This window comes from Myxocyprinus asiaticus, chromosome 46 (assembly GCF_019703515.2).
Source record: "Myxocyprinus asiaticus isolate MX2 ecotype Aquarium Trade chromosome 46, UBuf_Myxa_2, whole genome shotgun sequence".
NCBI lineage: Eukaryota > Metazoa > Chordata > Actinopteri > Cypriniformes > Catostomidae > Myxocyprinus > Myxocyprinus asiaticus.
The window spans coordinates 20817234-20833843 of NC_059389.1; the positions used below are offsets into that span (position 1 = coordinate 20817234).

The window sequence follows — 16610 nt, forward strand, 5'->3', positions numbered from 1 at the left end:
AAGTCAGCATAAATATAATCCATACGATTCCAGTGGTTTAATCCATATCTTCTGAAGCGATGTGATAAGAGTGGGTGAGAAACAGAACAATGTTAAAGTCTTCTAGTATAGATGAAGTTTTTTTTTTTTTTTACTATAAATTCTCCTCCCTGCCCAGTAGGTGGCGATATGCACGAATAATGTAAATCGCCAAAAACAAAAGTTAAATATTGATCTGTTTCTCACCCACACCTATCACATCACTTCTGGAGATATGAATTTAACCACTGGAGTCATATGGATTACTTTTATACTGCCCTAATGCTTTTTGGACCTTCAAACATCTGGCCACCATTCACTTGCATTGTAAGGACCAACAGAGCTGAGACTTCCTTCTGAAAATGTTTGTTTGTGTTCTGCAGAAGAAAGTAAGTTATACACATCTGGGGTGGCATGAGGGTGAGTAAATGATTTTTGGGTGAACTATCCCTTTAATACCGGTAATCAGAGATCGGTTAATGTCAAATCCTTCTGCCAACATTCTCACTTTTTTTCATTATGCCCTGGCAAAGCAGTTTTAGCTCCCAGTAAGCATATTAGTGCCCATTTTCAGCATGTAGAATTTGATTTAGTGTGATTCAGCTGATGCTGTCATACTCAGTTAGCCTCCGTGAGCGTTTTATTGCCCTCTATTTTATTCTGTTACACTCTATCCTTGCGTTTATTTCACTCATTAGCCTAGGCCAGGTTGCCTCACAGTGTGTTGCTTTGGTGACGAATATGTTCTAGGACATTATGATGAACCTGGCCAAAGCTGTTGCTAATGCTGCCGCTATGCTGGTGCTGAAGGCCAAGAACGTGGCACAGGTGGCCGAGGACACGGCACTCCAGAACCGGGTCATTACTGCCGCCACACAGTGCGCGCTTTCCACCTCACAGCTGGTGGCCTGCACAAAGGTACGTTTTCAAGCTCAAGTACATATTACTGATCTTTTAAACATACAACTGACAAATGTTTGAAGAATGTAGTGGAATATATCTTCAATATACTGGAAGATATCTGTCTAGAGGAACAGAGACCAGTAAATTGTACATTTATTCACCGAACAATGTTTTGCGAATGTATGTATGTTTGTTTGTGTATGTTTATTTTAGTCGTCAACAGATATGGGTTTTTCAATGGCCAATGCCTATTCTAGAGATTAGGGTGGTCGATGGCCTATATAATACCAATATATTACATACCATACCATTAAAATATGACTTGTGACACTATTATGCCTTAAGGCAAAAGCTATTGGTCGATATATTAAAAACTCCAGTCTTTATACCATCAAATGTATGGCTTCCCACACTGATCGGCCAAACGGGAAAAGTTAACGGCTGAATATGAAAAAGTCCAGTCTTTATACCATCAAATATTTGGCTTCCGATACTGATTGGCCAAACAGGAAAATTTATCGGCCAATACATTAAAAACTCCAGTCTTTATACCATCAGATGTATGGTTTCCGACACTGATTAGCCAAACAGGAAAAGTTATCGTCCGAATATTAAAAAGTTAGTCTTTATACCATTAAATGTATGGCTTCCGACACTGATCGGCCAAGTGGGAAATGTTATCGGCCAATACATTAAAAACTCCAGTCTTTATACCATCAGATGTATGGCTTTCGACACTGATCGGCCAAATGGGAAATGTTATTGGCCGATATATTAAAAACTCCAGACTTTATACCATCAAAAATCTTGCTAGCAACACTAACTGGCCAAAATGGATAGTTATCGAGTGATGTAAACCATCAAAAGTCTAGCATCCAACACTAATTGGCCAAATGACAAAAATGATTGGTCAATATATTAAAACCCTAGACTTTATTCTGTCAGAAGTCTGGCTTGTGACAATAATCAGCCAAATGGCAAACTTATCAGTTGTTATATTAAATCTCTAGACTTTATACCAACAAAATGTTTTAATGAGTAAAATGTACCTCCCTAACCTAAACTTTAACCTAAACCTAACCAACAGTGTTCAAAAAGATAAATGAGAGGTGAACAAAACAGACATCTTCACCCTAAACCAACACCTAAACCTAACCAAATTCAACACGAAAAGCACAGTTGTTATAGTGCCTCTAGTACTAATTTCACCAGGGAACTGCAGCAAAACATAAAAGGCGGCATGTAAAACTCAGTTTGCAAAAATTAGTTATAGTAACGTTCATTCTGTGAGACTAGGTTGGTCAAAATTCTGGCATCCAACACAGATTGGCCAAATGGCAAAAATTATTCACTGATATATTAAAAGGGCAGACTTTATATCATCAAAGGTCTGGCTTGCGACACTAATCACCGAAATTGGAAAAAATTGAACGATATATTAAAACTCCAAACTTTCTAACAGCGCTAATCGGGCAAAAGTAAAAGTTATTGAGCAACTGCAATTACTTAAAACTACCAAATGTTGGACAATTTGATATGTTAATATATCAATCAATCACTAATTATTCGTGGTGTTTACTTACTGTATATAATAAAGGAGTTCATTTAGATTAGACTTCCATAAATTTTTTGATGGTTTTTCACTTGTTTTTATATATATATATATACAGTATCTTTCACCTGAGGCCCGAAATAATCCGTTGCTGTTCTGAACACAGCATCTTTTCAATCAATTTTGGTGTATGTGTGATTGTGGTAGGTGGTGAGTCCCACAATCTCCTCCCCAGTCTGTCAGGAGCAGCTGGTGGAGGCCGGGCGTTTGGTGGAGCGTTCTGTGGAAGGGTGTGTGAAGGCGTGTCACGCCGCCTCAGAGGAGGGCGAGCTTCTCCGTCAGGTGAACATGGCGGCTGGGGCGGTCAGCCAGGCCCTTAGCGACCTACTCCAGCATGTGCGCCACTACGCCAGCTGCGGGGAACCAATTGGACGCTACGATCAGGCCACTGACACCATCATGACAGTGACTGACAGTATTTTCACCTCGATGGGGGATGCAGGTGAGACTGCAGATACTGATACTTTACAACCATTATAAGAAATACTGCACAGCATTAAAGAAAAATAGATGTTTGCTCGAAGTGGAAATGGAAGTGGTGCTTGCCTGTGCAAAACTCAACACTCGTCAGGAATTTGCTATGGTTGCTAAGGTGTTTCCTCCAGAAAAAAGCAGCTTAAACCAGCCTAAAGTGGTTAGCTGGTCTCCAAGCTTAGCTAAGCTGGTCTGTTTTGATGGTTTTAGATGGGTTTAATGCCGGTTTATACTTCTGCGTCAAACCGACGGTGTAGTCTTTGCGTAGTGGCCAATGCGGTGGTTTGCATTTAATGTTCTGTGTTGGTGTGTCTGCGTCGTTCAGTGAGTACACAGTGAGACAATTGCTAGTATATTGAGAATTGTTTTTACATTTTTGGAGAGGTGCACATCAGGGTATGGTGAGGTTAGATGTATAATTCGGCTTTTTCAAGTCAAAAGAGTCCACCCCCAAGTCTCTGGTATTCTAGTCCCTAGATATCATCTCGGGTCCCTCTTTCAATGCAAGTTTTCCCACCCATTTGATTGTATTAGCGAGCACTATTAGTTATTTTAAGTCTTCTAGATGAGAATTACAATGGGTTATACCACAGGATGTTGAAATGCTTCAGACTACAGATAATTTATTTAAAATATGGAAATGTAATTCAAATAAGCACACAGTAAAACACAAGAAAGCTTTAAAATCTTTGTCACATAACCAAACAAAGCATATCTGTGTAATGACAGAATGGAATTTGCTTTTTCATATTCAGTATTACACAAGAGTGGAGCATGTTCCCAACAAGTTTCCTGGTGTTCCTGCCCCCATTTTGGAGCTCTAAAAGTACAAACCACAACTTAAAGCGAACCACATTAAACACTAATGTTGCATATAATGTCGTCATTTTTATTTGTATTGCGCCTTTCACAACACACATTGTTTCAAAGCAGCTTTACAGAAAATCATGCATTAACAGAAAATGAAACTGTAATATCTATCATGTCTTAGAGTCATCATTGTGTAGTTTGATAAAATACGATTGTGAATTGTGTTTAAAAATAAGTAATTAAATAATAATTGTATTTAGAATCCCAGTGAGCAAGCCGAAGGCGACTGTGGCAAGGAACACAAAACTCCATAAGATGTTGGTTAATGGAGAAAAATAACCTTGGGAGAAACCAGGCTCACTGTGGGGGCCAGTTCCCATCTGGCTAACATCATGAATATAATGCCAATATTACTTATGTATAGTGCAAGTCATGGTTTAAAATGATTAAGTAAAATTTTACTTACAAATAGCTTGCTATTGAACATTGTTGAGGCTTTGACATCAACACCCACTTTAATCTGGCGTAAAACATCATTTTCAAAACACTCTCCGTCCACACTGCCGTTTTCAAACGATTTCCAAAAGTAGCTCGTCCACACTGAAACGTCTGAAAAGCATTAAATCCCTTTATTGCGCATGCGGGGAAAAAAAAATGAAAAGTGTGCGTGTCCTCATGTTCTGCAAACAGACAGTAAACTTCCCGTCACCTTTGGAGGAATAATGCAATGTGAAGGTTGTACAAAGTAACATTTATCTTTAACAATGATATCAAAGTGGATAGCAGGCACAACAACGCAGCTGCAAAATGGGCCACCATCTTGATTATTTTGGGTTGAATGTCTTGACTTGAATATATCATATGACAAAAGATACTTTTCGAATATCTCAGTTTTCCCTGTCCATACGACAATGTGAAGACTGCATTTTCAAATTTATCCAACGGGAGAGCACTTTCGAAAAAGCTTAGTTTTCGCTGGACAAAAATGCTGTCTCGGTGTGAACGGAACCTGAAAACATAGAAGAATTAATGTGTTTTCAAATGGAAAAATTGTATCATCTCCAGCACTGTTGATTTGCCTCCCAGTTTATTTTGTCTCATTGATCTACTTGAAAGTCATTTTGTCTTTAGTTTATACTGCATTTTTAGCTGTTTTCAAAAAGGAAGATTTTTTTTATGCTATGGCCGCAAGTCTAAAGCATCTTCAAAAGATTCTACGCTTGCAAGGTTGTCGAAAACATGTCATATAATAACTGCTACAGAGTATCAAATCTGGACTCAATCACGCACGCCTTGGCTTTGAACTTTTTAAAAGAAAACACATGGCATTAAGGTACTGGGTGTTGGTTACAAGTGCTCAATAAAGCATGGACTACTACTTGAGCCAACAAATCAGCATCAAAGATTTAGAGATGTCCACTTGTTTAAATTGAAGTCAAGATGAAATCAGAATTGACCCTGTTTACTTCCTTCATGCGCATTCCTGATCTTATTGTGCCGGATACAACTGTGCATGTTTTTCCAAAGAGAAAATAAATATCTTTGTAATCTTTCATTAAAAAGTAAACACTTTGCTCCATCTCTGAATCGGGCTGAGCAGGCAATTGGTTGATGTTAACATTAGTTATACAAAAATTACACACTTTACCTTTAGCTAATGCTCTATTTTCACTCTGAATTCATCCTGCATGTACAAAGGTGAAACACTCCGTACACACACCTTTCTCCCTTCATAATCTCGTCAACTCTTGTATTTCTGGATCTACGTAGGTGTTTGGGAAATACAGATCCCATTTATGTAAAACGAGTAGGCACAATTTTGAAAGGCCCCTGGATCGATGATGTGCTTCAGGTTCACAACCATTTGAGCACTTGGATTCCTGAAGGGATATGCAGAGAATGCTGAGAGATTGATTTTTAAAAAGAACAGCTTCAATGGTGCCAGATTCACACACATCAAAGAAACGTGGAAATGTGGAAAAAAATATAACATCTGCCCACACAACCTGATGATATTATAGTGTTTAAATAATGTTAAAATAAAGCTATGTGCAGATAAATTATGGTCGGTTGTGTGTGCGTTTACAGGTGAAATGGTACGACAGGCGAGGGTTCTGGCCCAGGCCACCTCTGACTTGGTGAATGCAATGCGCTCCGATGCCGAAGCTGAAATCGATGTGGATAATTCCAAGAAACTGCTCGCTGCTGCCAAGCTGTTGGCCGATGCCACTGCCAGAATGGTGGAGGCTGCAAAGGTATGAAAAATAACACAAGAACACTGAGATAAAGTTCCACATTTTTGAACATGCACCTTGGTAATACCTTTTTGTTTTGTAGGCTACTTTTTGAAAAGCTGCTTGAAATGCTGCAATGAATTGAATTGTTTTGACATAGTACCATGCCAATAATATTTTTGTTTGTTTGTTTGTTAACATACTATATGCCATGTTAATGAAATGTTTTTTTCCTCTTTTTTTTTTTTTTTTTTTTTTTTTTTTTGACATGTAAAATGGTAGAATAGTTTTAATACCATATATTTTTGGATATGTGCCATGGTAATACCATTTCTTTTTATATGTACAATGCTAATGCCATGTTTTTGACAGTAATGCCTTGTGTTTAGATATGGCACCATGTTAAAATCATGATTTGTGGACTTAGCACCATGGTAATGCCATGTTTTTCGGACATGGCACTATGGTAATGCCATGTTTTTCGGACATGGCACCATGGTAATGCCATGTATTTCGGACATGGCACCATGGTAATGCCATGTTTTTCGGACATGGCACTGTGGTAATGCCATGTTTTTCGGACAAGGCAACATGGTAATACCATGTGTTTTGGATTTGTACCATGGGAATAAAATTTTTTTTGACATGGCAATGTGCTTATACCATGTTTTTTGGACATGTGCTATGGTAATCCCATGGTTTTTGACATGGCACCATGGTAATTTCATGTTTTTTGTAAATGTGCCATGGTAATGCCATTTTCTTCTGGGCATGGGACCATGCTGTAACCATGTTTTTGGACATGGCACCATGGTAATACCATATTTTGTAGTCATGGCATCATGGTAATACCATGTTTTTGGACATAGCACAATGGTAATAACATGTTTTTTTGGACATTGTCTCATGGTAATACCTTGTTTTTTGAAGTACCTTGTAGTACGATGTAAATGCCATGATATATGAATAGACCTATATGTTCAGTATACTGTAATACAACAAAGTACCATGATATTACCAATTGATTCCATCACTGTGCCATGGTACCACCACAGCACTTTTTTGTAACCATAAGAAAGAATGCAATGCCTAGATGCAGATCCTAGTTATTTGAGTGATATCTATGTGGGTTCATCCTTTGTCTGTCAAAATAAATGGATTTTTATTGGTTTAGTGGATTGTGATGCAAGCACAGTTTAACTGCTCATACAGTATTAGAAAAAAATTGCCGTTTTTTTATCCAGGACTCAGACTCAACAGCCACACTGTATAAATTAGCTTCCCCTACTCTCACTTTTCCAACTCATGCCATGATTTAGATTTGACTGAAGATCAGATGGGCCACAGAAACTATTCTCAGGCCCCACTCAGCAATGCAGAAAAGTATAAATGCCCATGATGCATTTAATATGGAGACATATGGAAGTCTGCCTTATGGTTTGTTAGGCACATTTGATTCATGAAATATTAATTAAAACATCCCTGCAATTATTAAATGTAAAGATGAGGAATGTGTCGCAGACAGTTTCCTTGGTAACAGAGATGGAGCAGACAGCCCTTTAATTTCTATTTGCATTGAACATTTTGTAATGTGCCATAAATGTGTGGATGGCATAGCCAAGAATTCTGCTAGCTGTGACAAATATTCCTTCATAGAGCTTGGACAGTCTAGAATTTATCTGTGACAACTCTGTTCTCTCAGAATCATCATTCACTTTCAGTTTAACCATCAAGGAAGGAGGTAAAATGGAACCATGGAATTGCATAACATGTCGTTAGAAACTTACTTACATTTATTTGACTCATTATTTAATTGGTCAATCAGAATTAAGATTTGTTTTTGTTTTTTTGTTTTTTCATTTAAAGAAGCAAAGCACTTATATTTATTTCTGAGATGATACATGTAAATGGATGCCACTTTCTGAATTAAATATGAAATATGCTACATACTGTTTCAGATATAAAAAAAAAAAAAAAAAAAGATATAGTACGTAGTATACAGCCTAAACAGCACAGTATAGTTATTTCTAGTTGCGACTAAATATTATAGCGACTAAATATTATAACTATAATAGTTATAGCTAGTATTCCATTCTGAAAATTCAAAGGCCAAAAATACTGAAGACAAACTAATGTTGCATGTTCACAGTACCGATTAAATGGGGACTGCTATAAAAAGCGATAGACAATCATTGGTAAACTCCTTAAAATGTTTTTAATTCTGTAATTGTGACTGATGTGTACCTGTGCAGGGGGCTGCCGCATACCCAGAAAATGAAGACCAACAACAGAGACTGCGAGAGGCTGCTGAAGGGTTACGGGTCGCCACCAACGCAGCTGCTCAAAACGCCATCAAAAAGAAACTTATTCACCGACTGGAGGTGAGGAGATGCTCAGTGTATTATAATCCCACCTTTACTTCAGGTTTTGCCTTCTGACACACAGTTTGGATATAGTAAATTATAGACTCTGTGGTGCAGAGGAAGCTAGCCAAATGTAAGAATGGATTATGAGGACTTGGGGCTGGATGGATTGTCCTGACCTTTTATTTATTTATTTTTTTAAGAATTTTACAATTATCTTGGGACTATGTTGACTCGAGACCCTCAACCCCTTGCTATCAATCACCTGAGGATGTGGAAATTTTCTCTTTTTTTTTTCTCGGAATTCTTATGAATTCCAAAGTTCTGTGTTCGAAAGACCTTTAAGTTCAGTTTAAGTAAACTACACTCAAGACGGAGACATTATAGAATGAGACTCATTTTCAGTGGCAAGAAAAATTATGTGAACCTTTTGGAAATACCTGCATTGTATGGATAAATTTGTATTAAAATCTAAGTTACAATAATGAACAAAACACATTGTTTTAACTAATAACACACAAAATGTGAACCCCAAGGGTAATGACGTCAACAAAAGCTAATTAGAGTCAGGAGCTGGCAAACCTGGCATCCAATTGATGAAACTAGATGTGTGGGTTAGCGCTACTTTGACTTATAAAAAGCACTCAAACATTCAGAGTTTCTATTCACAAGAAGCATCTGCTGATGTGGACAATGCCTTGCAAAAAAGAGATCTCAGAAGACTTACGATAAAGAATTGTTGCTTGCATAAAGCTGGAAAGGGGCTACAAAGTTCTCTCGAAATGCTTAGATATTCATTTGTCCACAGTTAGACAAATTGTGTATAAATGGAGACGATTTAGTACTGTGGCTACTCGCCCTAAAAGTGACCATCCAGCCAAGATGACTCAAAGGGCACACCACAGAATGCTCATTGAGGTAAAAAAGAACTCTGGAGTGACAGCTAAAGACCTGAAGGAATCATTGGAACTGGTTAACATCTCTGTTCATGAGTCTACTATATGGAAAACATTAAACAGGCATGGTGTCCATGGCAGGACACCACGAAGGAAGCCGCTGCATTCCAACAAAAACATTGCTGCGTGCTTGAAGTTTGCCAAAGACCACCTTGACACACCACAGCACTACTGGGAAAATGTTTTGTGGACTGATGAATCAAAGTTTGAATTGTTTGGGAAGAACATGCAGCACTATGTATGGGGTTAAAAGGGCACCACATACCAAACATCATCCCAACGATGAAGTACGGTGGAGGGAGCATCATGATTTGGGGCTGCTTTGCTGCTTCAGGGCCTGAACCGCTTGCCATCATCAAGGGAAAAAATTATTTATTCAAGATATCCTACTGGATAATGTCAGGTTGGCTGTGTGCCAGCTGAAGCTCAGTAGAAGTTGAGTGATGCAGCAGGACAATGACCCTAAACATTGAAGTAAATCAACTACAGAATGGCTTCAAAAAAAGAAAATCCACCTTTTGGAGTGGCCCAGTCAGAGCTCAGACTTTAATCCAATAGAGATGCTGTGAAATGACCTCAAGAGAGCCATTCACACGAGACATCCTAAGAATATGGCTGAGCTGAAGCAGTTCTGTAAGGAAGAATGGTCCAAAATTCCTTCTGATCGTTGTGCTGGTCTAATCCGCAGCTACTGGAAATGCTTGGTTGCTGCCAAAGGAGGATCGATCAGTTATTAAATTCAAGGGTTCATTAACTTTTTCCACAGCACTGTGAATGTTTAATGGGATATGTTCAATGACGACATGAAAGATTATAACTGTCTGTGTTTTGTTAGCTTAAGCACATTGTGTTTGTCTATACTTGTGACTTTGATGAAGATGAGATCACATTTGATGACCACTTTTTCTTGCCACTGTACATATGAATGGAAGAAATTGTAACAGAATATGTGAGTGGAGTGGGATTTTGAGCCCATTAATAAAATTCAAACAAACTAAAGATCCTGTCGACAGTCACAGGTAGTTAGGACAAAAACCTGTTTGAAAAAGGAATTTTCATAGCTTGTTGCTGTATTATCTATCACTTAGTTGGGATATGGTGCAAGTGGCCCGTTTTCCATAGAAAGTGTTTTTCCAATTAGAGCTTCATTTGCTAACAGAACAGGCCATTTGGCTGTTCCTCAACACAAAGTCCCTGATGTGACTGTGCAGTGGAATTCATCAGTCTGAACCTTGTTTGGTTTCTTCTCATCAACAAAGATGGCTTTGTTCTTTCAGTACATTTTTCCTCTCTATCATCCATCATCTTTCCTCAAACACTAAATATTTGTCCGGAATATGCTCAGTTTTCTTGCTTTCTTTTTTCTTTTTCCTTGCCATATTTTTCTGATACTTCAAAAGTGCATGTGGATTGCAAATTGCATTTTTCTATTTGGATTTCCTGTGAAAACTATTAGAAATAAGGACAAAGGACATTGTTAAATGCTCTGCATTCTGCCACTTCTTTGGACCTTTAATGATCTTGACAATTGTGTCATTGTGCAGTTAATGTCACATCAATCCCATTTCACCATTACAATACCAGTTATAGTATTCTGTGAGTCAGAGATTCTGTTTTGTACCATTTTGTACCCCAATTATTGCAGATGTTCATGACATATGTTTTATTTATCTGAAACAGAATGCAGCTAAGCAGGCTGCAGCGGCTGCAACGCAGACCATTGCAGCTGCCCAGAATGCAGCTGCATCCAACAAGAACACCATGTCACATCAGCAACTAGTGCTCAGCTGCAAGGTATTGTGGCTCAGGACACTAATGGATTATGGGATACAAATTTGAATTAAACTGTTTTCCGTTAATCTTTTTGTACGTGGTTGTTCTCCAGGCTGTGGCAGACCATATCCCACAGCTAGTACAGGGAATGAGGGGCAGTCAGGCCCATCCAGAAGACCTTGGTGCCCAGCTAGCCCTTATCATTGCCAGCCAGAGTTTTCTACAGGTAGTCTGTTGAATGGGTAGTACTACCTACATTTTCTAGATCACATCTAATTATCACAACCTGTGTTTTCTGGAGATTTGTATCAACTGGATTTATTTTGGCATGTCATATTTTTAATGTTTTGTCAGTAGAACGATCAACATCTATCCCTAGCAGCCTTGTTTCTGCTGTCTACCTTGACTAAGGTCTTTAATCCACTCACACTGTTGGTGTTTGTTTTCTGTTTGTCTTCAAACAGCCGGGTAGTAAAATGGTGACATCGGCTAAATCGGCCGTTCCAACAGTAACTGACCAGGCTGCTGCGATGCAACTCGGTCAGTGTGCCAAGAATCTGGCCACCTGCCTGGCAGAGCTGCGCACAGCTGCACAAAAGGTACTTAGAGATCATTGTTTTACTGTAAGATCTTTAATAAACTGATGATTGTTGTAATAACCACACCGCAAATGCAGGTGTAAAGATTTATCATTCTACATCTGATCATCTTTCTCTTCTTTTTTAAATGAGAAAAAACACATTGATCTGGGGAATTTCTGGGCTGCTGCCTTCATACATATACAGGTGCTGGTCATATAATTAGAATATCATCAAAAAGTTGATTTATTTCACTAATTCCATTCAAAAAGTGAAACTTGTATATTATATTCATTCATTACACACAGACTGATATATTTCAAATGTTTATTTCTTTTAATTTTGATGATTATAACTGACAACTAAGGAAAATCCCAAATTCAGTATCTCAGAAAATTAGAATATTGTGAAAAGGTTCAATATTGAAGACACCTGGTGCCACACTCTAATCAGCTAATTAACTCAAAACACCTGCAAAGGCCTTTAAATGGTCTCTCAGTCTAGTTCTGTACGCTTCACAATCATGGGGAAGACTGCTGACTTGACAGTTGTCCAAAAGACGACCATTGACACGTTGCACAAGGAGGGCAAGACACAAAAGGTCATTGCAAAAGAGGCTGGCTGTTCACAGAGCTCTGTGTCCAAGCACATTAATAGAGAGGCGAAGGGAAGGAAAAGATGTGGTAGAAAAAGGTGTACAAGCAATAGGGATAACCGCACCCTGGAGAGGATTGTGAAACAAAACCCATTCAAAAATGTGGGGGAGATTCACAAAGAGTGGACTGCAGCTGGAGTCAGTGCTTCAAGAACCACTACGCACAGACGTATGCAAGACATGGGTTTCAGCGTCTCGCCTGGGCTAAAGACAAAAAGGACTGGACTGCTGCTGAGTGGTCCAAAGTTATGTTTTCTGATGAAAGTAAATTTTGCATTTCCTTTGGAAATCAGGGTCCCAGAGTCTGGAGGAAGAGAGGAGAGGCACACAATCCATGTTGCTTGAGGTCCAGTGTAAAGTTTCCACAGTCAGTGATGGTTTGGGGTGCCATGTCATCTGCTGGTGTTGGTCCACTGTGTTTTCAGAGGTCCAAGGTCAACGCAGCCGTATACCAGGAAGTTTTAGAGCACTTCATGCTTCCTGCTGCTGACCAACTTTATGGAGATGCAGATTTCATTTTCCAACAGGACTTGGCACCTGCACACAGTGCCAAAGCAACCAGTATCTGGTTTAAGGACCATGGTATCCCTGTTCTTAATTGGCCAGCAAACTCGCCTGACCTTAACCCCATAGAAAATCTATGGGGTATTGTGAAGAGGAAGATGCGATATGCCAGACCCAACAATGCAGAAGAGCTGAAGGCCACTATCAGAGCAACCTGGGCTCTCATAACACCTGAGCAGTGCCACAGACTGATCGACTCCATGCCATGCCGCATTGCTGCAGTAATTCAGGCAAAAGGAGCCCCAACTAAGTATTGAGTGCTGTACATGCTCATACTTTTCATGTTCATACTTTTCAGTTGGCCAAGATTTTTAAAATCCTTTCTTTGTATTGGACTTAAGTAATATTCTAATTTTCTGAGATACTGAATTTGGGATTTTCCTTAGTTGTCAGTTATAATCATCAAAATTAAAAGAAATAAACATTTGAAATATATCAGTCTGTGTGTAATGAATGAATATACAAGTTTCACTTTTTGAATGGAATTAGTGAAATAAATCAACTTTTTGATGATATTCTAATTATATGACCAGCACCTGTGTGTGTGTGTGTGTGTATGTATGTATGTATGTATGTATGTATGTATGTATGTATGTGTATATATATATATATATATATATATATATATATATATATATATATATATATAATATACACACACACACACACAGTTGTGCTCAAAAGTTTGCATACCCTGGCAGAAATTGTGAAATTTTGGCATTGATTTTGAAAATATGACTGATCATGTAAAAATGTATTTAATGATAGTGATCATATGAAGCCATTTATTATCACATAGTTGTTTGGCTCCTTTTTAAATCATAATGATAACAGAAATTACCCAAATGGCCCTGATCAAAAGTTTACATACCCTTGAATGTTTGGCCTTGTTACAGACACACAAGGTGACACACACTTTAATTAAATGGCAATTAAAGATTCATTTCCCACACCTGTGGCTTTTTAAATTGCAATTAGTGTCTGTGTATAAATAGTCAATGAGTTTGTTAGCTCTCACATGGATGCACTGAGCAGGCTAGATACTGAGCCATGGGGAGTAGAAAAGAACTGTCAAAAGACCTGCGTAACAAGGTAATGGAACTTTATAAAGATGGAAAAGGATATAAAAAGATATCCAAAGCCTTGAAAATGCCAGTCAGTACTGTTCAATCACTTATTAAGAAGTGGAAAATTCAGGGATCTCTTGATACCAAGCCAAGGTCAGGTAGACCAAGAAAGATTTCAGCCACAACTGCCAGAAGAATTGTTCGGGATACAAAGAAAAACCCACAGGTAACCTCAGGAGAAATACAGGCTGCTCTGGAAAAAGATGTTGTGGTTGTTTCAAGGAGCAAACAATTTGTAACAAGGCCAAACATTCAAGGGTATGTAAACTTTTGATCAGGGCCATTTGGGTGATTTCTGTTAACAATATGATTTAAAAAGGAGCCAGACAACTATGTGATAATAAATGGCTTCATATGATCACTATCCTTAAAAGATTTCAAAATCAATGCCAAAATTTCACAATTTCTGCCAGGGTATGCAACCAAAACAGCACCAACCCGCATCTCAGAATAGCATTCTGAGATGCCATTCTTCTCACCACAATTATACAGAGCAGTTATCTGAGTTACCGTAGACTTTGTTAGTTTGAACCAGTCTGGCCATTCTCTGTTGACCTCTCTCTTCAACAAGGTGTTTACATCTGCAGAACTGCCCCTCACTGGATGTTTTTTTGTTTTTGGCACCATTCAGAGTAAACTCTAGAGACTGTTGTGTGTGAAAATCCCAGGAGATCAGCAGTTACAGAAATACTCAAACCAGCCCATCTGGCACCAACAATCATCCATGCGATTATTTAATCATCCAATCGTGTGGCAGAAGTGTCAGTCTAATTTTCAGTTCATGCACCACCCCCATTGTTTCATGAAATATCCTGGCCTCTGAGTGGACTAGAAGCTCAATCTAGGTGTTTTTAGAAAGCTGAGATCCCTTCACGTTAATATATAACATTTTGTCATCAATAGTTGATAACATATATTTCCTATGATTTGTTTAGTATGCTTTTCCTGCTGGTTTTTGTTCTGGACATCAAAGATATAACATTAGATTATTCACACAAGCAAGCTCACAGAGAAGTAAAAAATGGCTAATTTGGGCTTATAGCAGCAGTGATCTGCACATTAAAGAGATGTTTGTATTTTGTGTCTTACAGAAATCATATTTCACTTTGTGATTCTTTTGAAAATCTTTCAAACTGTGATATTACAACAAAATAAACTACAGTTGCATTCCTGAGAAAGAGCTTTCATTTGATATATGATTCATCTATTTAAGTGCTATTTGAAAAACTTTTAAATGCGTTATAATATTTTTACCACATGACCTCTAGGTGGCGCTGATTTGCGCTGCAGATGTTTCAGGCCTTATTTTGTTATTTTATGTAACGTAAATGCAGTAGTGATAGTTATCTATGAAAATTTCTGATTCTAAGCTTTCAAAAGAAACCACATATGTCTGACTTCTGTATCCAGAGACCTGAACATTTTAAGCTTACATTTTTCATGACAAAGTGCCCCCTTTTGGACCCGCCGGCAGGTCCACAGAGCTGAAGAGGTAATACAAGTAGCACACATTCAAGATATTCATGTCTTAACATCAAAACCCCCATCTGATTAGCATAGTAGTGCATATTGAGCACTTACAGTTAAAACAAATTTGTAATGGGACCCTTTAGTGAAAGTCTGAAAAAAAAAAAAATACGTAAATACGCTAATATTACTAACATTGTTTGTGTTTACTGTTTTATAGGCTCATGAGGCATGTGGTCCTCTCGAGATTGACTCTGCACTCAGTGCTGTTCAGACTCTAAAGAGTGAACTGCAGGATGCCAAAATGTCTGCACTGGATGGACAACTCAAGCCCCTACCAGGAGAATCGGTAAGTCTAAGTTCCAACTTATGTTTCACATATCAAGATGCAAAGATAATAGGACTCATTAGCAATAATTATATTTCAAAAGTGTTCTCATTATACCAGCATGCTCTCTTTTACTCTGGACCCCTGGGGGTCTCATGTTTAAAACTCTTTTGTCTGTAGTTGGAGAAGTGTGCGCAGGATCTAGGGAGCACATCCAAGGCTGTGGGCTCCTCCATGGCCCAGCTACTGACCTGTGCTGCGCAGGGCAATGAACATTATACCGGTAATATATATATATATTAGAAAAAAAGGAGATTTAACATTAAATATTCAAAATGATGTGTCCAACCTGATTTACACAAGTAGGACATGGTTCTGGATTAACATTTTAGGGTGAAGGCCTCGATTGATCAGTAGGAATATTATTCTAAGACAAATAAATAATGTACATTTGCACTGATGCTTTTATCTAAAGCAACTTTCAATGCATTCAAAGTTTACATTTTATCAGAATGTGTTTTCCCTGGGATTCGAACCCTTGACTTTGGCATTGGTATTGTGCAATGCTCTATTGCCTGATTTTACTTGAATTTATGCCAAAATAAGGTAGAGTTTGTTTAGACACACTGCATTCAGGGTATATATTTTATCACAATGTTTGTTCCCAGGGAATCAAACCCATTACCTTACCACTGATAGTGCAATGCTCTACTCTACCAGTTGAGATAAAAATTAAAAAAAAGAGTCC

The 16610-nt window shown here is 38.3% G+C and overlaps 1 protein-coding gene across 1 annotated transcript in view; it reads left to right on the plus strand.

Annotated features, from left to right (window-relative positions):
• The window catches only part of LOC127436150 (talin-2), a 224534-nt gene that overhangs the window by 136222 nt on the left and 71702 nt on the right, over positions 1-16610 (plus strand). Inside the window, exons 18-26 of the mRNA XM_051690104.1 lie at positions 769-936; positions 2681-2975; positions 5906-6072; positions 8304-8432; positions 11051-11164; positions 11256-11369; positions 11608-11742; positions 15755-15883; positions 16043-16145. Coding sequence (XP_051546064.1) covers positions 769-936; positions 2681-2975; positions 5906-6072; positions 8304-8432; positions 11051-11164; positions 11256-11369; positions 11608-11742; positions 15755-15883; positions 16043-16145 — 1354 coding nt within the window. The remainder of the gene's footprint in view (positions 1-768; positions 937-2680; positions 2976-5905; positions 6073-8303; positions 8433-11050; positions 11165-11255; positions 11370-11607; positions 11743-15754; positions 15884-16042; positions 16146-16610) is intronic.